Source organism: Drosophila serrata, unplaced genomic scaffold, assembly GCF_035046125.1.
Source record: "Drosophila serrata isolate PLE 108 unplaced genomic scaffold, ASM3504612v1 contig_347, whole genome shotgun sequence".
NCBI classification, from domain to species: domain Eukaryota; kingdom Metazoa; phylum Arthropoda; class Insecta; order Diptera; family Drosophilidae; genus Drosophila; species Drosophila serrata.
This window is the reverse complement of record NW_028257245.1, coordinates 2,534,981-2,559,662: the sequence shown is the minus strand read 5'-3', so window position 1 is coordinate 2,559,662 and position 24,682 is coordinate 2,534,981. Positions and strand designations below refer to the sequence as shown.

The window sequence follows — 24,682 nt, the reverse complement described above, 5'->3', positions numbered from 1 at the left end:
GATAACTTTCAAATAGGTAATAAATAATACAAATCATTCCCAATGATATTATTTCTTACTCCATATTTAAAATCCTTAAACAGATTCCCTTGTTGCGCTTTTCTCTTGAGTAATTCCTTAGTCTACATCCTTCCGGAAAAAAGTGCAATCAGTGTTCAGATGAAACCGAAGATGCAGGAATCTTCGGAAATACGGGGCAGTAATTGCAATTATACGGAAGATACTAGAATCAAATGCAGCGGATAATTAAAATGGGATTGCCGGTGCGGCAGGCTCAGTGCCTGGAAGTAAGTGAGTCCTGCAAGCGAGCATCCTTCGCTTCCCGTAGAAGGAGTTCCCGGGGCGGGGTGGCGATGCAATTACAGTTACCTCCGATTTCCGCCTTTCAATATGGCGATCATTGCGCATGCGGTTCGCTGGCAGTTACGGGGAACAAGGACTGACCAATCAGCGCTTTGTTGTTGCGCCACTGTCGTGGTGTGCGTGAGTGTATTTGCGTGTGAGCATCTGTGTGTGTGTGTTTCGGAACAGGTAACTTGGAGGGGGCGTTCTTACGGCCAACCTGTTTACTCTCGCGCTCTTTCGCACGCTTTCCAGTGGCTGTCAAACTGTCAGTCAACGATCGCAGAAGAGCAGAGAAGGGAGAAGAGAGAGAGAGAGAGAGAGGAAGAGCGAGGAGCAGGATCTCAGGAGACGCACAGTCACGTCCCTAGTTGTAATCAGGGCTTACTAGTTCGCGCATAGTGTTACCATAGTTTAAACGTGTTACATATATATAAATTTATAATTGTAAAATAATAATGTTTATCATATCGTTTTTTGTAATATTTTTTAGAGTTTTAAAGTTTATTTGCTAGTTAACCCAATAGTTTTTAACTATTCAAAATATGAAAAAATCGTAATATCTTAGATATTTTAATACACATTTTAAAGCACATCGTTAAAAGAAATGATTTCCTATAATCTATGAATAAATGCACATAGCTGATGTGATTAATTATACCATTAACCTAATAACCCATTTCACGATTCCAATCGCCCATTTATAATTATTTTAAAGAAAACATTACTCATTGAGAAAGTTAGCTAAGGGACAATTCTGCGTCGCAAACACGTAAAAAATATGTTATAATAATAATATTTTTATAACATGAGTTCCATACTATTGTATTATCACTTTTGTATTGTATTGAATTGTGTTGTATTAACTTTCGTAATAGAATTTCTATACTTTTTGTTTACTATTAAGAAGAATTAAAACATATTATAAATAACTTATAAAAACCTTAGAAACACTTAACACTTAAACACTTAACATTATGTGCGGACAAAAATAACACATACTCTTCATGTATTTAGTAACTAGAAAGTTAACGTAAATGCTCTCTTTTATCAAGAATAATTAAAACCAAAAGGTTTACAGCAACTATTTACAATGAAGTAGTAACTTTTTTGTTCACCGCCACTGTAGCTGTGGTCTCTCTCTCTCTATCTTACTCCCTATCTTTCTCTCTATACAGTTTGAGAGCCACACAGCCGGCTTAAACACACACATATGCATTACCATGTCCGCCATCTCGCTCTAGCACAATCACACCGGCAGCAGCACCAACCATTTTTCGTTTTCTGCCTTCTGTTTTGACAGAGAGAGAGAGAGAGAGAGACACCCGCGGAAGTCGCACACAAATACACGCTCACACAGATATCCGCACAGCGCAACAACAGCTGCTGACCGAAGATACATTCAGTTTTGTTTGGGCCGTCGAGCGATCGAGAACGGGAAGCAGCGCCAGTCCAGATACATGTACGAATACGGATACGGATACGGATACGCCAGTTGATTTCGAAAATCCGTCGCGTGCGGTTCGCTGCCCCATCTCCCGTCCGGATTCGCACACAAGTTAAAAAAAAACCCACTCTTTCCGATCGAATAAATCAAGCGCAACAATCCAAGCACAAAGCACAAGCAGGGAGCTAATCAATTCGGTGGCGGCCATACTTTGTTGGCCGCTGATTCTACCCCCTTCCGTTCCCCTAATTGCGTTTGTGTAGGGCCATTTGTTCAAGTCACGGCCGAACAGCGAAAAGTTTGCTCGCGAAAATAATTTGCAACACGTGTTGACACAGTGCGTATGATAAATGTGTGCCCGGCAGCACAGTAGCACAGTTTATGAGTGCCAGTGAGTGTGCCAGTGTGTGAGAAGAGGCCCTGGCTTCGATCTGAATAATTTGGATAAAGCTAAAGAAAACCACGCGTTATGCCACTGCTAACACTTGCGGATATATCGAAATCAGAGTCAGAAACAGAATCCGAGACAGAGCCAGAGCCAGAGAATCGCAGCGGCGAAAGCACAAATCCCCACAAAAGGAACAACAAACAATAACTAGAAAATAAAACAAACACGGATACGTATCAACAATAAATAATCAAAATACAGGTGAGCCACATATTAGGTTTCATCGGATCTCCAACTTGCCGACGGCAAGAAGTTTACCTTTGAAAGCAGCAACTTTCTTTAGGAGTTTTAAAGAAAATACAAATCAATATTTACAAAATTCTAAATGTAAAGAAAACTTTTTGGTTGAATTGATAATTTATTTATACATTTAATATATATTATGTGCCTTAATTTCTGGTAAAAAAAAGTTTGACTTTAATATAGAGTAATTTTATGTGGGTAACTTTTGGTCATATGAAAAATTATTATACAACTCAGCATCAGGAACATGTTGACATTAGTTAGAATATCTGATAAACTTAAACCATCAATCGTAACCAAAGTTATTGCAAAGCGCTCTCTTATAATTCCCAAGTCTGATTTCTGCGACATGTTAGTATTTTGTTCCGTAGCTTAATAGCTTTCGTGATGGAAGGGAAAATACTGTAGGAACCTCCTGGTGAACTTGTCTACTGACAATACCATAAAGTAAAGTTATGTCTATAAATCCAAGCTGACTAGAACTAAATTAATCAATTCATTCTGTTTCTCATTATTTACAACTATCACTGTTCCTTAAGTTCCGATAAAAAGCAACACATCTGTGCGGCATTATAGTTTATTTAAATGGAATAAAACAAACGCGAAAAGTGGTAAATAAAATAAGAGTGAAAGCTCCAGATGGTTCTTGGAAATGTCCAGTGCCAAGTACTTGAATGTTTCCTATAAACAACAACATAACAATGAAGTTTGTATTCAAGGGATCGCAGAAAAACTATATTTAAATGTTCATAGATGTATCATTTATTTAAGTTTATGTTATTTATGTTTTAATATGCACCAAGTCCATTTCTAATGAAGCAATCCATCATATAAACCAATTGATTCACAACTTATTTGGCAATCTCAATTGGGGGAAGGAGAATGCCAGAGTGCAATTTAGCTTTTGGCGGTTCTGGCATTGGCGAATTCCAAATTGCCAGCAGCCATCAGAAACACAACTCGAGGCACTTGAGAAATATTTTTTGAAACTCAAGAGATGCATGTCCAACACAGATACACAAAATCGCAAGTATTTGGAAAATATACTTGTTTACACAGCAAATGCAAATTTTTCTGTTGTTCTATCCACCTCTCGATGGCCAGGCGGCTAAGTGCCCAGAGCTAGCCCCCAAAGTTGCATATATGTTTGTACTTGTGACCCATCCCCTCCCCAGAACCCACTGTGGCACACAAATTTATTAATTAGAGAAAGTACGCGACGGACGAGTCGCAGGAAAAACAATTTCCAGTTGTCATTCATTCATCACCGCGATGCCTCACGCGCGCATCTCGAATTTTGGTACTCGAATCCATCGGAAACATTTGTTACTAGTGTTTATTTTTAAAATGCTTTGCTTTATCATGCCGATTTCTGCCAGAAATTCGAAATAATATTAACTTATCGTGAGAGTATCGCTGCTCTCAACGAAGCACAGCCGGGCAAAGACATCAGATACGCGGATAAGTGTGGGCGTGGACCAAAATCTGCTTGCTTGCTGAGTGTGCAAATTATTTAAAAGACACTTAAAGAAACTTAAAGATTTTGCCATTAAAGAGATTTTGATGCAAACACAATTTAAATGAGTTTGGAGGTAATAAGGAAGGGAATCAAATGTGTTGAGCATCAAAACATCTCGATCTGTGTTCAAGATACGATTCTATGCTGAAAAACACAAAGATAAGACAGAATGTGGTTACATACAATCCCTGAGGCTATCAAGATCTTGGCAGTTCAAGATCAAGATTTCAAGATGATTCAATAAATAAAGTCCTCAATTCTACATATAACCCATATAGATCTTGACTGTTTTGAAAGATACTCATTGAAAGATACAACTCGGGATTGCTACTTGAATGAGTTTGGAGACCTTTACTAGATTGGCTGATAAAATGGGCCAACTGGATCTAATCGAATTTATTTTTGGCTTAGTGTACGATATGCGATTCGGCATTTATAGGAATTGGCCAGCGCGTGTTTGTCGTCAGAAGTCGCATGATTAATTGAGTGCGGAGATGGGAGCAGATGTTGCGTGCGATCTTGTGTAGCCAGGGGTATTTTCGGTTATTGGACGAAGGCATACCCATCTTCTTGGGCTTCTTGGGCTTCTTGGGTTATCTTCCATCTCGGAAGTGGTCAGATTGAAAAGTTTACGCATTCCATTGCGCCAAGAAGCGGCCAGAACAGATGCAGGCGGCTTTGATCATTTTACGCACCGACGTACTGAATCGGCCGTAATTGGAGGGCGAGGGTGCTGTGTGTGCGTGTGCGAGGGACTTTCGGCAAATTCATCTGGGTTTCATTCAAAACTTTGGCAAATGTAGCGAATCAATGCGACAAGTAGCGAAGATGCAGCACACATGCCGAGGTACAGATGCAGATACAGATACATGTGTGTGCAACCCATTAAATTGACAAATTTCATTCATTATGCCGCGTTCTATTCGATTTCTTTGTGCGTTTGTGAGTTGTGTGTCCCTTCACGCGGCAATTAAACGGAAAATGTTATAAATACACTCGCTTGGCCCACGAGTGTCTCGCGGATAGCGCCTGTCCTGGTCTTGGTGTTGGTCTTGGTCTTGGCCATCCGGCGGTTGCTTACTAATCCCGCCGCTCGGTTTACGCGGAACGGCGACTGGCCCACAACAGGTTGCTTGGCACAATGCTTCCCATTTGATTACATTGTATAAACACAGACGCCGCCGCCGATGATTACGGGTGTAGTTGGCACAAAACAGTTGCTCTGGACTCTCTGGACTCTGGAGGAGCTTCTCTGGCCCTGGGCCAGTTCACTCACGGAGCTCTTGGTGTGAGCAGCTGAGGAATCTAAAGTCCTGAGTCCGCCATTCAAATCCCTCAACAGGTCGCCAGAAAAGCCAGAAAAGTGTGTCTGTGAGTCGAGTTTAATTACAAACTAATTAGGCAGCAACAATTCAATTTGATTACCAGCCCCATAGAACGTGGCATCGCATCTCATCTCGGCTTAGGTGTCCGCTTTCAGAGATTCCTCCAGATTCCCCCGCTTGCAGACACAATAACACTCAAATTAAAATCTTATAAAAGTCAAAATAAACAACGGGGCGGCCCGCGGGTAAAATAGAAATACTGGGCATACACACAAAGTAGGAACAGAAACAGAAACCGAAATCCGATCGATAACGCCGCACTGGAAATAAATTACAAAATTTGTAAAATAAATTAAATTAATTTTATTCGAATGCCACAAAAGTCAGGCAGCGGGCATCCAAGCGACACACTCGATAAGACATCTCTGGCTGGGGGAATTGAGAGGCAGCCAAAAGATGCAGCCCGATATCGGGTTAGAATATCTTTCAGAGGTTGCTGCCGTAGCTGATGCTGATGCTGCTGGTGTTGTGTGGTGTGGTGTGGTGTGGTGTGGTGTGGTGTGGTGTGGAATGGTCACCACATTCTCGGTGGGGGCAGGGATTTCAACGGTACAAGGCCATAAACGTTGGTATGCCATCTCTAAGCTACTATTCAGGGCTTTAAAGTTGGCTCGAGAGGTGCTTAAAATGATTTGACGATGGGGTGATGTATAAAAGTCAACAACTTATTGATATTTTAAAAAGATTCATTGAAAACAGACAAGTGACAGGGACTTACTTCAATTGGGTCGTCTTTTTCTTAGTTTAAATTTAAAGTTGTTTGTGGTTGTTTATTAATTATTCAAAAGCCTCCTCTTATCGTCACACTTTAATCTGAATAATTAAACTAATATTTACATCTTTATGAAGGCTAATTGTCATAATGACAATGCTTAAGCATAAACAAAAGGCGTAAAATTGGAAACCAAAATGTTTTTTGATTGAGGGGAGAGCAGGTTATAGTTTCTATTATCTTCTTATATACTGGAAAACGCGAACAAACTAAAATCCACTTTGAATTGGTCGCTAATCTCATTAACTATAGAATATATATTTTACGTAGCAATATACTCTAAAATTGCCTTGTTATGGAGAAAGCTTTTTAAATTATTATAAATAATAATAGCAAAACTAAGTTTGGAGAAACAAATATTTTAGTAGTTTGTAGTTTTGCCATTTGATTTTACCGTTTTGATGTATTAAAAACAGAGATTTTTCCTGGTTGTCATATTAAATACCTCAGTTTCCAAAAAAAACATTTTTTTTTTGAATAAAAGCGGAAAAAGGAACATTGCTATATATGAAAATCGACTCGCCTGTTGATGGTCGTTTCTCCTTTAATGCATTGCAAAATTCTTGATAAACTTATAATACTCTCTGATAGTGTAGAGTTTATAACCTGACATAAAACAAGATTCAGTCAAATAATTATTGAAAAACTATATTTGTTCCGCATCAAAATATTTTCTTAGTGCTTTAAATAATATTTATTATTAAAAAAGGTAATCACTGAGGATACTTTCACACACTTTTATATATATATTTATGTTTAAAATTTTGAGATTCTGGTAAAATAGCGCCATTTATATTTACAGATATGTAAATAATCTCTAAAATGTATATATGTACTTATAAATCAATTAACTTTTATATTAATGTCAGGTTTGAGTTACTTAGATTATCTCTAGGAAATATTACATATATACATTTGGACAAAATCTTCATTAATATTCAATAGCTCTCATAGTAAAAAATCTGGCACGGATCTCATTTATATATTGATTTTTGAACAATTTAACTTTTAGCTTTATGTAAACCTTCTCAATATTAATTAACATTTCTCCTTAAGTTTAGCATTGGACTCTATTTCTATGAATATTTCACAAGAACAATAATATGTAATATGTAGAGGTTGTATATATGCCTTGGTCCATTATTAAAAATGAAAATATAATTAATCATAAATCTTAACACCCCATGGTAAAAAAAAATAATATTTATCGTACGAATTATAAAAGTGCACTACTTATGGTATTTTCGATATAAATTATTACAAATAAAACACCTTAAAGGTAGGTTTTTGTTTTCTATTTAGTAAAAGTGTGAAATTTGTCCCAAGGTCTTCTGAAATGTAATTTCAAGAGGACTACTAAGATTTTTAAACCTGTTGATTGTTTTTAGGAATATTATTTTTATTTTCATTGCTTAAAACTAATGTTTAAATTATTATTTAATTGCTGTCATTATAATCAATATGCTATTTATGAACTTGAATTTATTTCCATACAATTCTAAGATAAAATCGATCAGAATACAGCATAGATACATAATATCTTCAATGCATTAGCTTTAGTGTATCCAGAGCGCTGCAGTGTATCCCATGGATACAATCCACTTGTACGCGCTGCTATATAGGCAAAAACAGATTGAAAATTTATCGCGTATTTCGTTTCACGTTCGCATATTGCTTGTTTACTTGCGTCAAACATGAAACGGCCAAAAGAAATACAAGCACAGAGAGCAAAAGAACCCCAACGAAATGAAGAAATGAAATGAGGAGAAACCCACGAGGAGGAGGCTGCGGCGGCGGCTGCGGGGGATCTGGCCTAGGCCGATGACTCAAGAGCAGCCAACTTGGCGTTGGTATTTTCGTTACAGCAGCCAAACCGAAATCTCTATTTTCTTGTTTTGTATATATAATCTGCCACGGCACACACGCGAGAACTGAAACTGAAAACAGATCCAAGAATATCTCGGCTCGATATACGAGATATATACGAGGGGTGTCGCCGGGGTCGGGGATCGGGGATCTCGGATCGTGGGCCAAGGGGATGTGTATCTATATCAGTTTGTCTGGACAGTCTGACTATGAGTGGAGATCGATTGCAAATATCAAAATATCTATAAAATGCATCCGAGATATTCTATCTGGGGGATACAATTGCCCCATCTCGCTCACTCCCGCACGATGGCAGCAGCAGCAGCAGCAGCAGCAGAGTCGTCGCCGTTGCCGCCGCCGTCGTTTGGTAATTTTAGAAATATTCTTAGAACCGAATACAGAAATCTGAAATCAGAGGAATACCGAATACCGAATACCGAATACCGAAACACCACGCGCCCCATATACACGTATATTGTGTAAAGAGTTTATTTTTGTAAGAGATCTCTCGGTCGGGTGCGGACAGGTTAGAGAGCTCTGGCTATAACCAAAACCATATTTCCGATAATCGAACATCGAATCGCATCCCCGTAAGTGCGCTGCGACTTAGTTAATCATGTTTGACAACATGCGGTCGGGTCCGAGGTTGTGTTTTGATTTCGATTTCGATTTTGATTCCATATCCGAGATGCTTATGAATATGGAAAAATCAAAGCAGACACGCTTGTTTTGTTTAACATTTGTGCAAATGTTGCGAGGGGCGAAAATCGTTTCCATTCAATGGTAATTTCCACAGTTTTTATGTGTCTCAATTAGCGTTGTTTCAATAATAATCCAAAGGGGCCATAAAAAGATGAAAAATCTGTGGATTAATTTGTATGATAATTGTGGCGATAATTCTGTTCAGAAAATGGGATGTTGCAATCAGATTATAGGATAGGTAATCTGTGGGTGGTAAAAATTTTGCTAAAGGCATAGTAAGATTGATTTAACCACTATTAAACATGATCACACAGAGATCTGGGGTCGAAAGATAAGACCAGTAAAGATTGTAGATAAAGCTACTTCGATTTAAGGAAGAATTTTCATTTATATATTCCATGCTTCCCTAGTTTTGCTTTTCTAAAGCATTAAAATTTTTAAATGTATTTATTATATTATTATTTTAAGTCTCACAATTACCCATGGATTACTTTTAGTTTAAATATCATTTAAGTTCGTATACGACAAACATTTATTATATATTTAAAGTACTATATCTTTTATCCCTTTCGTTTCCATTTCAGCGCTCAAATTACCAAAGAAGCTAACTTTAGCCTAAGCTTAGATTCAACGCACCAGTTCGTCTTGGAACTTAGAGGAGCTCTGAGGATTCCTCCTGGCAAGTGAACCCCCTCGAACACCCTTAAAGTGCAGCATCCGGAGGAGGAGTTGTATTTCTCGCACAAAATGCTACAGCATCCCGCCACAGATTTCTACGATTTGGCGGCGGCCAATGGGGCCGCTGTCCTCACCGCCCGCCACACGCCCCCCTATAGTCCCACGGGCCTCTCTGGATCTGTAATTCTGCACAACAATAACAACAACAACAGCACCACAAGCAATAACAACAACAACAACACCAGCAGCAGCACCCTGGACATAATGACGCACAACGGCGGAGGAAGCGGAGGATTACACCTGAACAGTGGCAGCAATGGAAGCGGCGGAGGCGGAGGAGGGTTGGTCAGCGGTGCAAGTTCGGGGGGCAGAGAGAACTTGCCCAGCTTTGGCTTCACCCAGGAGCAGGTGGCCTGTGTCTGTGAGGTAAGTAAATGGCGGAAAAGTCCTATGGAAAATGTCAAGTGATTGGAAGAAGCAATTATAGAGTTATTGTGTATAAGAATAGTGAAGTTTTTTCATATTTCCTTGTAATAATAATGTCTATTAAATAATATAGATTTGCAGATCTATTAAACATGATAGTAAAGATATAGAAATCCTCCCTAACCTGTCAGTTTAAGCACCAATGTATATCTTAGGAACTTAGAGGACTAGAGCTACGAAGGTTGAAACATATACAAAACTTTGTTAACATTTTATTATTAAACAAGAAAAGAAGCTAACCTCGACACGCCGAAGTTTGTATACCCTTGCATATTGAAATTCGATCACTAGGAAATAATGCAATATAAATATTATGTTGAAAACAATAAAGTAATACCTGCTTCTATTTCATTCACAATTACATATTTATATACAGTTTGACATTCACAGTTCTGCATTTTTCCCTATATCTAACGATCGTTTCTATGGCAGCTATATGATATAGCAGTCCGATTTTCATGAAATTTTACACAAACTTGTAAAAAAATATAAAATATATTTCAAATTTGATCAAAAAAATTTTAAAACTGAAAAAGTTTTAATTTTTTTGTAAAAATTTTCGGATTGATCCTATGGCAGCTAATATATGATTTAGTTGTTTGATCCGTTATAAAATATATACGAGTGAGAGTATTTAGAAGACTAACTGCAAAATTTCATTCAGATAGATTCAAAACTGAGGGTCTAGTTTGCGTAGAAACGGACAGACGGACAGGCGGACAGGCGGACAGACGGACATGACTAGATCGAATCGGCTGTTGATGCTGATCAAGAATATATGTATATACTTTATATGGTCGGAGGGGCCTCCTTCACTGCGTTGCAAACTTCTAACTGAAGTTATTATAACCTGCAAGGGTATAAAAATGAATAGAAGATTTATATGTATATTTTACAGTTAGGATAGAAAAATAGATTCTGATGCTTCCATATCTCCCTAACTTCTTGAACTAGAATCCATACTTAATTAAGCTTAAGTCAAGAACTTTTCTTGAATCTATGCCTCGCCTCGATGCTTTTAATTTTTAGAAACTTGTAAAGTTTAAACAACAGCCAAGTACATTTGAGCTTCAAAACCAAATACTTTTAATAAAATCGATCAAGGCCAACTCATAACCATTCGAGTATAAATTAATCTCGATATACTCTCACCACACAGGTCCTTCAGCAGGCGGGCAATATCGAGAGACTGGGCCGTTTCCTTTGGTCTTTGCCACAATGTGATAAGCTGCAGCTGAACGAGTCCGTGCTGAAGGCCAAGGCGGTCGTTGCATTCCATCGTGGCCAGTACAAGGAGCTGTACCGCCTGCTCGAGCATCACCACTTCTCGCCCCAAAATCACGCCAAGCTCCAGGCCCTGTGGTTGAAAGGTGAGACTCGCCCGCCGGCTGCTTAACCCCAAAAATGTTCGAACAAATACGAATTCTTTCTCTCCGGCTGTAGCGCATTATGTGGAAGCCGAAAAACTGCGAGGAAGACCCTTGGGTGCTGTTGGCAAATATCGTGTTCGCCGTAAATTTCCACTGCCCCGCACCATCTGGGACGGCGAGGAGACGAGCTACTGTTTTAAGGTGAGTCCCACCATCGAGTCCTGCCGGGTCGAGGCCGCTTTTCATTTTAATTGTGGCAAGCGGCGAAATCGTACAAATGTCCGTTCCTTCTGAAAGTCTGTCTGATTGCCTGAGTTGCAACTGTCTGATTCTACTTTGGGGGAAACGCCTTTTCAGCCTTATCCGGGGTATTTACCATATATAGTGTACAGGAAACAGTGTGTTTGCTCTCGGGCAGGCTTTCAGTTGATTAAAATAACTTTAAAATCAATCTTGGAATATTTATTGATGCTCCTGCGGGATACTATTATTTTGACAGCAGTTGTAATGGAACTGGAAAAAAGATATTTATGAATCAATAAAGTCCTTCAAAGAATTCTTTAATCGATCTAGCCTTCTTCGACCATCTTTTTCAATATTTGAATATCCTCTGCTAGGTTATATATTTTAATTTAAATTTCTTAAGTTTCCAACCTTGTAAAGGAGACATATCTCACCTTATAAAATAAAAATAAAATAATTTACAGCCGAGTTAATCTAGACACGTTCGTGTTTCCATTTGAAAGTAAATTCTACTTCTAGTTTTAAAACTAGATGGATTTAACTTTCTAAAAAGTATTCTTTTCTAGTTATAAAAGAAACGACAAAAAATATATGTAGACAAATCTATCTGTTTGTTTTACTATATCTTAACTTCAGAATTAAGGTTTTAGAATTGATATAATGGGAAATTAATAGAAAAATAATAGGAAAATACTAAATCCTTTTTTAATTATTTAACAAATTCGATACATACGATAAGATATACAATACGAAAGGTTTAATTGCATAATAAAAAATTTCATTATCCTGTAGCTAGCCTTCTTTGTTGTTTAAATAAATTAATAAATTTATGCTCTAAATTGTAAACATTTATTTAAACAACAAATAAAGCTAGCTCCTTCTGCAAAATTGTCTTCTATTTTCAACTCTTTCAAAGTATATTAAAGCTAAAAGATTTGGCTCCTTAAAATAAAGTCATTTAGCTCTTAGTGATTAAGATGAAATAATGACAATTTTAACTAAAAACCCTTCAGGAAATGTCTATCTAAATTATTATTATTATTTTATTTCTTCCACAGGAGAAATCCCGCTCGGTATTGAGAGACTGGTATTCGCACAATCCATATCCATCGCCGCGAGAGAAACGCGATCTGGCCGAGGCCACAGGACTGACCACCACCCAGGTGAGTAGCGATTCCCGATGCCAAAAAGCAAAAACAAAAACCAAAAACCAAAAGACCAAAATCCGAAATTCAAACGAGAAACGAAAATTAAGCCAAATGTCAAACGCATCTTTTGACAAATTTCAATTTCAATTCCTCACAGATGCCATCCTCCACATGTTAATTGCATCTCATTAATCATGGCACACACGGCCCATACTGGCGAATGTCTCTGAATCTATTTTTGTGCTTTTTACAGGTTTCCAATTGGTTCAAGAATCGACGACAAAGAGATCGAGCCGCCGAGCATAAAGAGTAAGTTGCACTTTATAACAACATACATATGTGTATAACTTTCTGGGTAAATCATTGGGTAAATTTAAGTATATTTCAAAATTCTCAAAAGCTCCTTAGTGGGATCTATATCTGCTCTGGTGATATCAGTGGCCTACCTATAGATGAATCTATATCTTTATGCTTTATTTGAGATGTGTCTCGAGCAAGTGTCAACGCGTGCATGGTACCGCGAAAAAAAATAATATATTAATTTGCATTTAAATTTTCAATTACAAAAGCTGACGACATTTACTTTCAAGGCCGTCGAGTGGGTGGCAGAGGGGACAAAAAGGGGGGAGGGGGGCTGGCTAATTAGTGCCAAGGACATCACGCAACTGGCGCACGCTGGGAAAGATTGGGTGAGGTGCTGCGGTCGGAGGCATTGAGAGAAAGAGCCGCTGACAAAGTCATTAACGTGTTGTTCCAAATTCCAAAATACATATGTATATATACATATATATTTTCAGCAAGATATATGCATGGTATTTATTGTATTATTATTATTTGATTTGTTGATGTTTACTTTCCGCTATATAGGCATATCCCCGGCATATGTCTGGCAGGCCTCGTCACTAATTAAAAACCCCAGTCCTTTCCCTCAGCATTTCCCCTCGGACCATTTCCCTGAACATCTGCATTTCCGCTTAAGCAAATAGTTTCAAACAGTTGTGGAACTCCTTTCGGCTGCTTCCTCCTCGAAAGAGATCCTCGGCCTCTGATATGGAATATTTTCTCAAATATTAAACATCCTTTTGGCTGGCTAGCATCCTTTTGTTTGTCTGGGCCTGGGTCCTTCTGCCGCTGCCGCTGAAAGTCATGTGAAGTGCAAACAGTTGGAAAAGTGAAATGGATTTTGTGAAGTGGCCGCATTTCCTACGCTCCCATGCATCCAATGCATTCCCTGCCGCTAACTAACATTAGTTGGTAGATTGCCAAAAAAGAAGACCCAACTTTCGCCGAGATAGTTCCATTATACTAAATGGTATATCACTTACCGCTCCTCCTCCACAACAAAGCCGCGCCTCACGAACGGCGGCCGAAAAGCGAGAAATTGTCGTAATAAAAATGAAAAAAGCAAAAAACACAAATGGTAAAAAACAGAAATAATGCAAAAATATTATAAATTGGATGCCGTGGCAACCGCAAGGCACACTCATACTTTTGCGCCCAACAAAAGTACGAGTATCTCACAGATACACGTTCGTTCTCGGCTATAGTTTGCACTGCGTAGCTTCCCTTTCCCAGCCCGCTGCCTCTCCCTGCCTCTGCCTCCGCCTCAGCTCCTCCTGGCTGGGTAACCCGATATATGTTTATGGCTGTTGCCTCGATGAGCAACTCAGTGTGCTGCTACTTTAACTTTTTCATACTGTTTTTCCCCCTTATTCCTTTTGCATGTGCAGTCTGGGCGAGGGTGTGTGCGAGTGTGCGAGTGTGCGAGTGTATGTGTGCGTATCTGTGTTCCATGCAGCTTTGTGGCAGCCAGCAAACCACATCGGCGCCAAATCCGTATCTAAAGCGGCACTTTGAACAGCCCAGCAACTGCCAAAGTGGTTATTGTTTGAATAGGCACCACCTTGGAGAGCGGACTAGCGACTAGGTAGATGGATGTGGGACAATCCATTTGAGATACTTCTAAGGCACCTCAAAGATACGTGCACTTATACTAGGCAGATCTATGCAGATAGATGATTTAATCGAATCAACTATGGAACTATGATGAGATATCCGAACTTTAATTCTGGAACTGTATTGCCCAACCTGTATTTTCACCAAACATAAATGAATTTCTAACATGTCAATCTATTGCCTTGCCATATTTTAAGAGGTATCTATAAGATATCAATAGTATTTCCAAGTCTCCATGTCTTGGGCATATATTTTAACATATAAATTAATATGTATAAAAGTCATCGGGTGGGATTAAGTAGCTAGGCGTGGCAATAATTTGAGACAAACTTGTCCAACGTGGGGTTCATGCAAATCTGTATAAAATATGGCAATGGCCTTAGCTATGAAGTTTTTGGCCTAAATAATGACCTTGAAAACGATAAAAAAAAAATTAAAAAAGTCAGATTTTTTCTGCTCTTAATAGGATATAAGGACAATTTAACTTTAGAAAATAATAATAAATAAATCTTTTAATAAAGATCTTGAAACCGATATCAAGTTTAGAAAATTATATTTAAAAAGGTGATAAAAACTGATCCAGCTCTTATGAAATGCTCGGGAAATTTAACTATTGAATATGTTATATTCTCGGCACTCGTGTCTAGATCGAATCGGTGACAAATTATATGCATTGTCTGTATTATAAAAATATATATATTACTAATTTGACTTTCTTTCCTATGTGCGTGTCTTTTTGTCTCCTCCGGTTGTTTCTCTGACAACTAATTTCAGTGCAAAATACGACTAAAATACTCAGAGAGGCGGAAACAAGGTTCAATAACAAATCATATGGGTTTTGCAATGCACTTCAAGATCATTTGCTCGAATATTATTTATGATCCATTGCTAGTAATAGTTACTATTTAACTTTTGTCTAAATATTCAATCAAAAATCGCACAAAGAATCGATTTTCTATATCCAAAACAAAAAAAAAACATTATTTATCCAAAACTGGCGATCCTGGCTCAGCTGAAGACGAAGCTCAGGGCCATGCGCATATAGTCGACTGTCGATGATATGGCGGTTATAATCACTCGGTAGCGGTCGATGTACATGGTCACGAACAACAGATACTTCTTATTGGTCACCTCGAAGCGCCAGAGGTGCCGTGCGGTACCAAGGAGGTCCCAGTTTTCGGACGGGACCGCCCCGAAGTGCTGCTCGCCGATGTACTGGAAGATGCCGTAGTAGAGAGCCAGGACGAACAGCGGGTACATGATGGGCAGCAGGATGAAGAAGAACAAACCGCAGCTGTAGGCGAACTTGAGGAGCGTGGGGAAGGGCAGTGGCTGCATCCAGATTTCGAACATGTGCTCCACCAGCGGTTGCATATAGTAGACCAGCTTTCCAGGACTCGACACGTTCTGCCACTGGATGGGGTAGGATACAGATACTAGTAGTTATATAGGGCTATCCTGCGGTCTCTTTACCTACCATCTTGCGCTTGTGCAACGGCTTATTCCAGGTCTTGTGCATAATTCCGCGATCTAAATGATAATTTTGAGGATTTTCGGACAAGGAAGAAATTTTGAATTTGATGAGAGCAGAGGAAACAGCCTAGCTACATGCCAAAAAGAGCCTAAAGTATAATAATTTAAAATCCTATATGAATTGGAACAAATTGTCGTGTTTTTTTATTTACATAAATATTGACATATGTACCCTTAAAGGCCTGAGTGGGTAGAAAAATGGCACAATTGGTTGATATTCTTTATTGAAAGCTCATTTTAAATTAAACAAGACTGAAGTATATGTTACTATCTTAGGATGCATAATATAGTTAATTAAAATTAAATACTTTATATACTTTCACCACATCATTTTTACTTAAACTTTATTCTTAACAATCGTTTCGTTTGGATTTGTTTTAAGTTTATTCCAGCCATAAATTTCTCATTTAAATGAGTTGTAAGAAAAGCATGACTATGTTTATATACAGATAATAATATTTCTATATTGAGAAAGGTTTAGATAACTGGTGACCGAAGTCTGAAATTGCAAGACGATAAAATTCTATGTCCGACCTCTGAGTCTAAAAAACACACAATACAAGTGTTATATAGATATTATAAACTTCTCTTTCTTTCTCATATCTAGTAACTTTATTCTGTTTTTTAATCACTTTTAATTTGACCTAATTCCATTCCAACATTCAACCACATTCCAACAGTAAGGTCTGCTTCTATCTTTTGGAACAGATGGATAAAAAGTAAGGAAAATAGCGACAAATGTGGTTGATGAAATTTTTGGGTTTTAACTAATATTGATTTCTTTTCTATTCTATATTCTGTAGAATAATATTTGAATATTTCTTCAAATCTCAAATCTTGAACCCAATCCCTAAAGAGCATCCTTTAAGGAATCTCATAGGTCCCATTATCAGTTGAGTCTTTTAACGCTCTCCTTGATTGATCTGATGGCATTATGCGCATTTCCACGGGAATTTCTGGGCCTCCTCACCTACCCTCACCTTCACGCTTACTCGCTCCCACTTCCAGACATGGCCCTGTCCCTGTCCCTGTCCGTCTCCCTCCCATTCCCTGGTAGAACCGTCAGCAGCCACCATCATACTTCATATACATACTTCATATACTCGCATTCGCACTACCGAGGCGACCCAGTCCGAGTTCCACTTCCAGTTCCAGTTCCAGTTCCAGTGCCAGTCCCAGTCCCAAGTCCATCCCACTCCCTCTCCCCTGCTCTAACCCACTCCAAGCCCCTTGTGTGTGTGTGTGTGTGTGTGTGCGCTCTCCCTCCTCGTCCTCCGCCAGGGGGGACGTCGTCATCATTCTGCGTTCGTCGAATGCCACGGTTGGCTGGAGGGTAGCTGGCCAGGGTATCGGGTTACCACAAAATGTGCGTGTGTTCTTTATTCGTTCGCCCTGCCGTTCCCCGCCAGCCGTCTCTCCGGCACGTTATTCATTTTTATTCGTTTTATTGTACATTCTGTTTTTATTATTATGTATTTTGCGCTTTTGCCCGTCTTGGGCCCTCGTCTCCTCACCGCCGCCTTTGTGTTTGCCTTCGTTTTCTCCTCATCGCTTTCCGCTCTCCGCTCTCCGCTGTTCGCTCTTGTTCTTCGTTCCTCCCCCAACTCCGAGCTCCGAGCTCCGATGGCGTTGATAATGATGTTGTTGGTGATGATGGACCGGCTGGAGGCGCTTGCCATCCACATTGACATCCCTGGCAGCCCATCTCCGCATTTCTCCGCATCTCACTTACCCGGGAGTGGGTGTCAAGTGTACGCTCTCTTGACAATAATTAGATCTCATCTGGAGGCGGCTCCTCCTAGTACGGACACACAGTAAAAAATTCAAAGGTGCTACGATACTATACAAAATTTTGTACAAATTCCAGGGATTTCTTTGAGGAATTGTACCTGAAGAAGGGATCATGACTACTACCTCCTCTGTAAGCTTAAATAGAATCAGATTTGCATTGAAATTTGCCTGTGTATCTGGCTTTATCTTGTTCCTTGAGTTACCTTATCCTAGGTGAATTTCTTGCAGTGGAGCTACTCTACAAAACTTGACCTCCAACAGGGGTTTCCTAGGGCTTCCTCTAGGTGCCTCTAAGCTGCTTAAAGTACGGACCATAATAAGGAGATTACATAAAAGTTTGGTTAGGCACAGCGGGAAATGGCGACGGGATGTTTCTCCTCCGCAAAGAGCAATTAAAAGCCAACAAAATTTTTGAAAACTGTCAAAACAATCCTCGTCCAGCATAAAACGAGCCACACGCCAGATATTCTACATATACATATGTTTGTATGTACCTCCACCTTGGTTGGGCCTTGCATTTCGATCGGTTGGATAATAAAATATCTAAAAACGATGGTTACCACGGACTGGGGTAATCTTTGGGATCTTACATAGTTGTAGACAAAGGCCCGGGCAGACGCTGGCTAGACGAAAACGAAAACCCCAAGCCCTGGGTTCGGATGGGTCTTCCCCATCTTCACAGATACTACTACTCCGAGTGTCAGTGGTCGCCACGAACATTAACAACAGCCACACACATGCGTAAATTAAATGATAATTTATGATCAACACCTTTTCAGATTCCACTTATGGATCGCCGTTGCCCGTTTAGTTGGGTGTCCTGCTGAGCACACGTCCCGAGATTTGTGTACCGATCGCGCAATGCGATAACTCAACCTGTTGGCTTGCCCCGATCTCCCAATCTTCCCCAGCTTCGTGATCTTCTGAGCCCTCTTCTTAGGGCAGCGTTTCATTTTCATGTGGCCTGTGTGTGTGTGTGTGTGTGTTTATTTGTTTTTTGGATTTATTGGCTTATAATTTTTATTAGCAATGGAATTCCTTGGAAGCCCAAGACCAGCCCTCATCGAGTAGAACCATATGATGGCTCAGCCTCTCCGAAGCCCTGATCCTTTCTGTTTCGTGTGAAAACTGTGGGGTAATGTCATGGGAAATAGCACGGGAATCGTTAATATATTCCGACAATATGAGCTAGGCGCCTCTTTAAAAAGAGTTTAACAACAATATCTATACTTTCAGCAACATTCCAACATTTGTAAATTGAGTTTAGTAACATTTACTTTTTTATAATCACCATATCCGAAACTATAGTATCTCATTATAGAAAGAATATATATATACTATCCAAATATTGCATAGATCAAATAAGAATTCACTTTCAGTTCCTAAATTTGAGATTACAATAATATCACAAATAATATATAATGGAATATATTCCATTTAACTTAAGGTTATTATAGTCTAGCGATTGATAGATAGCTCTCAGATACCGGGCAGAGTTCCAACTTTTGGTTTCGGTTCCATTTTGAAACTCTTCTATTCTCTAAATCTCAATCTCGCAATATACAAAACGAACAACTCAATTCACGTGACAAACTTGTTCCTGGCTCAGTCCTCTCTCCGCTTCGCTCATCCCCGTTTCCAGTTAAACATAATCCGATCATGCATTATTACCAAGCTAATGAATCTGCTTAAGACGGACCCCGGCAGAAGTGACTGGAGACTACAAAAAATCAATTGAGCAAACAAGTAAAAAAATTAATTCCCCCTCACTGGGCACCAGACCCCAAAATGACGACGACGACGAGGGGGAAATGGAAAGCCCGAGGAACCTTTATTCGGGGGGGACCACACACAGAGTGCCAGAGCCAGAGCCGAGCCCCAGAACCTGCTTCTTCTCTGCAATATTTGTTGTTGAATTTTGTTATAAACTTTATCTGACATTCACTTCTGGCGCAGGGAATTGTCCTTGAGACGCTCTGCTCCCGTTCGACGATGTGTGTCCTCGTCGACCACAGGAAAACTGAACCGTGAGGCATTTGTGTTTATAATGCAATCACTGGAAATGTGTGCGACCCATGGGGACCATGCCCACCAAGTGGGCGCTGTCTGTCTGTATGTGTTAATAAGTGTTGCAGAGAACGAGGGGCAGGGACTACGAAATGCTGGTAACTCGATATCATTGTTTATATGCTTCTGCTGCCTTTTGTTTGCTCCCCACTCTTCGCTCTGGGAAGGGCCTTTTCCCATGTTGGTGTGCTTAGGCCATCGATTTTTGCCTAGATCGAGCGTCACTTTAATGCGGACACCGGACTGGGGGAGTCCGAGAGTCCGTCTTGGGAAATTTGGGCAAGAGTGTCCATCAAATGCCACATGTCGCCGGCTCAGTGGCCCAAGTTCAAGTTCATGCTAACGCTGCAAGAAATACTCGTCAGTCCGCGGCAACGCCGCTGGTGGCAGCCACTCGCGGGATATAATCTACAATTACACGATTGCCGATATCGTACAGCTGGCCAGCGCCGTATGGGGGCCCCCCAGAGCAAACTCTCCAGCTCCAGCTCCTACAGCTCTTCCATCTCCTTAAGACTGCTTCAAGGGATAGGAATCTACGTCAAGCGGGGAACTGGAGTCAGCAAATAACTCTCGCGGTTAAACTGGGCTCGGGAGAGGTTCTGCTAAGCAAAAGCCTGAGATCCTGCCCTCCGCCATCGTCCCCATTGCGACTGATCGCAAATTTGTCGAGTGTGCGCTTAAATGTTTCTGCATTGCCACGAACAAGGCCTGTTGCCTGCTTCCACACACTTGGTCCGGGTACTTCTGATAGCCGGAATAAGTGTGGCATTTCCAGTAAATACCTCTGAATCTCGCCCTGAAAATATTGTTTTAAAGTGTACAAGATTTCTTTTAAATTGTGGTTTTATAAAGCCTTTTCTTTTTGTGACAATTTTTCGCCTTACTATTTAAGTATCAGATAAATCGACCGTAAACGAAAAGCGTTTATTTCGACTTCTGTCATTTATTTTAATGAGAAACAGGAACAGAATTGTACTATTAAGCGATACAGCTAAAACACTTTACCTTAAAGAGCTGTAGTGTCATTTCTGTTCCATCAGTTTTCCTGTAATAAGCTGCCATTTTATAAATTCGAAAATATAGTAAGAGAAAGTCCTTATTCATGTTAACTCTCTAATTGACGTTAGACAAAATTTAATTTAATTAGCAAAGAATAAAGTCGATCCGAAAATCCTAATCTTATCCTTTACATTAACAAGAAACTCAATGTTAAAGTTTAACAAAACAAAGAATAAATATTATGAGTCTAAGCCTACATTAATATATTGAAATTGTTCTTAAAACAACAATAAAATGTTATGGGAAATATTAAAAATAGACAGGCAAAGCATTGATCTACGGGGATGCCATAGAAATTGCTGTGGACTGGAAACCATTGAAAATAACGTCCAAAAAATATTGGAAATAACAGGAGATTTTATTTGAGTTTTGATCTGGTTCAATTCAAATCCAGACTGAATACTGTGCCTTATAATTTGATAAAACAATATATAACATATTAATGAGGCTGGAAGGGTATCCAACCTTGGCTTACACTTATTTCTGCAGCTGCCACGCCAATGTTATTTGTTATTTGTTGCTGTTGCCCGCTGCTGTCATCAATTTCTGCGCAAACTGGTTCCGCGATGCGGCTGCTGATTACTGATAACTGATTGTGCTCGTCCATGCAATTGGCGACAAGATTAACACTTTGCCGATGATTGCCGGCGGTGGAGGAGAGGCGTCTGCTCGAGTTTCGGGCTTGCTGTGGCCGGGTATTGGCCAAAGGGCCCAAGTGGCCATCCCCGGGGGCGTCTTAAATTAACCCTAAAGTGATGCGACATTCGAATGCCATTTGCGGAATCAGCCACAAATAATAAAAGTCAAGCTACTTAGCTGGAGATGCGGCAGCAGCCCTCTCACACCCACTTGAACCCCTCGAAAGTGAGGTGGCGTGGCTCGAATGTCTGACTCTGAAATCAGATGCGACTCATCCGAATGCTCCAGGGAACCCAGCTCCGTCTCCCTTGCTCCGAGTCACTCGGTCGACACCTCACACGAACACGACACCATTTATAGAAATGGGAGAGCAGACGATTTCCTTCCGGAATTCATTTCAATTGCAATTGCTGTGTGCCCTGTCATTTGTCATTTGTTTATAAATAAATTATGCACTCCCGAGCATGTGTCCCGCTCTCTCTCTCTCTCTCTCTCTCTCTCTCCGTGTGGGTGTGTTGACAGCAGTAAAAGCAGTAAATTAGTTCCAGCAATTGACACATTTTAATGTGAACGATGCTGACACCCAAAGGCATATGTTCGGGGTCATAGCGCGTACTATAGCTACCGCTGGTAGAGCGTGGAAGGGTGTTAAGGGAGATCTATGATACCACAGGAGAACTTATTAAATTGAAATATTTACTGTAATGTGCCTAATGGAAATTAAAAATCGTAATACTTGTGTTTGAGTTGCATTATAAAATTATATTGGGTCGACAGTTCAATTATTCAAATCAATTCAAGTTTATAGGAGAGAGTGAGCTGCAATTATTTTGTCATGTTTTTCTTTGAGTGAAACATAAATTTCCCGACTTTAAAATTTGTATTAAAACACTTATATTATATTTATTTTTTCATTATTATTTATACATTGAATATGTACATCTTAACGTCAAAAATAGTTTAATCATTTCAAAATGATAACACCTCTTAATTTTCCATACACTTTTTTAGATGCAAGCTATTAATATATGTATGTATATTAATTGTATAGTGATTCGCTTGTATCAAGGATTCCAAAGAAAGGGTATCTTAAGAATATTAAATGGAAATTTGTTTTATTTCTTAAAATATAACATTTTGTTCCTCAGTCTTTAAAGCCTTCTTCGGGGACTTAGGGGATCACAGCTGTAGGCATATATACCTATAATTCATAAATGTTATGTCCATTATTTTAACTTATCAGCTCCCTTTAGGGTCGTAGGAATGTTACGTTAATTTTTGAAAATAATAACCTAATATATACAGCATTAACAATAGCTATATAAAGAAGAAAAGAAAAGACAGATATAATATAACAACAAATACTCTTTACTTACAGCGGCTCCACGGACAAACAACACTTGGACTCCTCCAGCGACTCGGAGATGGAGGGCAGCCTCCTGCCCAGCCAAGGTGCGCAACAGCAGCAGCAACAGCAGCTCTCTCCTGGCAACAGCGGCGGCAACAACAACAACAACAACGGCCTCCATCAACAGCAACTGCAGCATGTTGCCGCCGATCAGAGTCTGCAACACCACCCACACCCACACCAGCAACATCCCGCCGCCAGCAGTGTCGCCAGCAAGGGCGGCAGCACCGCCAGTGGCGGCGGAGGCGGTGGGGCAGTGAGTGCGGCAACTGCTGCACAAATGCAGATGCCCCCACTCTCCGCAGCCGTGGCCTATTCGCACCTGCACAGCGTGATGGGGGCCATGCCCATGACCGCCATGTACGACATGGGCGAGTACCAGCACTTATGATTCTAGTTGGAGGCGGCCGCTGCCGCCGGGGGCCCAGGGGTCAGTGGGACGGGCGGCAGTGGCAGCAGCAGCCACATCACCCACGACTGGTCGCCGGCGTTGCAACGCCAGCGCCAGCGCCACCAGCAGCAGCAATCGGATAGCTTCTACTTCTGAGATAGTGAGTTCGCAATATTGCCGAAACCCATCAGCATAGCAACAAATTCTAGATATGAATATCACTCATATACCTAAAAGCACTGGCAGGACTTAAAACCAAGACGATTTTGGATCCAGAACCACTCGCAGCAATATCCTGTTGAATACCAATATTGTTATCAGGCAACAGAAGAGACTAACGGCTTTAACATATTGCTTTTAGTTTCCGTATTTGAAATTGATCAATTTTCACTTTGTTTAGAATTAACCGAACCATCAGGGCTGCCAGAGAAATGGCAGTGGATTTGGAATCTACTAAAATGGCGTCCAAAAGTGAGCTACAGAAATCACTACGGTTCCTTAAAGCCCTTAATAGGTGTCCAAAGTGAAGCTACTGAGAAAATTTACAACGATACCTCAAGAATTGAATTGTATACCTTCAGGAAATTATTTATAGGGTTTTATAAACTCTAGTGGTTTCTGGAGAATCCTAGAATGATTTGGATGGAGAGGAATTCATTTCATATTTTTCTATACCTTTTCAATTGATTTCAAAGACTAGGAAACGCTCTCGCACCAATAATCTCTCATTCAAAATCGTGGTTTCAGTTCAGGCAGTACCTTGGTAAGTGATGGATATGTGATTGAAAGCACAACCACACTTTCGGATAGCACAACTTGGCATTTTCTTCAGCCATCGAGGGAGAGATATAGAACTATACATAAGTGGAAGGAATGGCACCCAAGCTGCAGCACAGGCTTTTAGCTAAACTCCGGCTAAAACACACAGATACAGCCACCAAGCCGCATCGATCTATGTAAATAGCTAGGCTTTAGTTTTAGGACGGTTGGACAGCCGACCGAAATGCAAATCAAATTAAAATGTGCAAAAATTAAATATACCACTTACATGCATAAATTATACACTTTTAATTGTAGCCTCTAGTAATTATATTTTTGTTAAAAATAAATCCTATTAAATTATTTTCAAATGCCACCGCCTAGAACTATGTTTCTGAATTGAAGATACATATATATTTTAAAACCC

At 39.9% G+C, this 24,682-nt stretch overlaps 2 protein-coding genes across 2 annotated transcripts; one reads left to right on the top strand and one right to left on the bottom strand.

The window, feature by feature from the left end:
* The first annotated feature begins 1,740 nt into the window (after positions 1-1,740).
* so (SIX homeobox 1 protein sine oculis) lies at positions 1,741-24,626 on the top strand. Its single transcript, XM_020959341.2, has 7 exons — positions 1,741-2,438; positions 9,309-9,828; positions 11,048-11,258; positions 11,332-11,459; positions 12,560-12,664; positions 12,903-12,958; positions 23,076-24,626. Exons 2-7 carry the CDS (start codon positions 9,472-9,474, stop codon positions 23,494-23,496), a joined length of 1,278 nt encoding a protein of 425 aa, XP_020815000.2. The 5' UTR covers positions 1,741-2,438; positions 9,309-9,471; the 3' UTR covers positions 23,497-24,626.
* LOC110189307 (uncharacterized) lies at positions 15,442-16,337 on the bottom strand. The gene is made up of 2 exons (XM_020959342.2): positions 16,083-16,337; positions 15,442-16,018 (listed from the first exon to the last, which is right to left on the bottom strand). The coding sequence occupies exons 1-2, from the start codon at positions 16,122-16,124 to the stop codon at positions 15,614-15,616; spliced, it is 447 nt and encodes a 148-aa protein (XP_020815001.2). The 5' UTR covers positions 16,125-16,337; the 3' UTR covers positions 15,442-15,613.
* Positions 24,627-24,682: the final 56 nt, after the last annotated feature.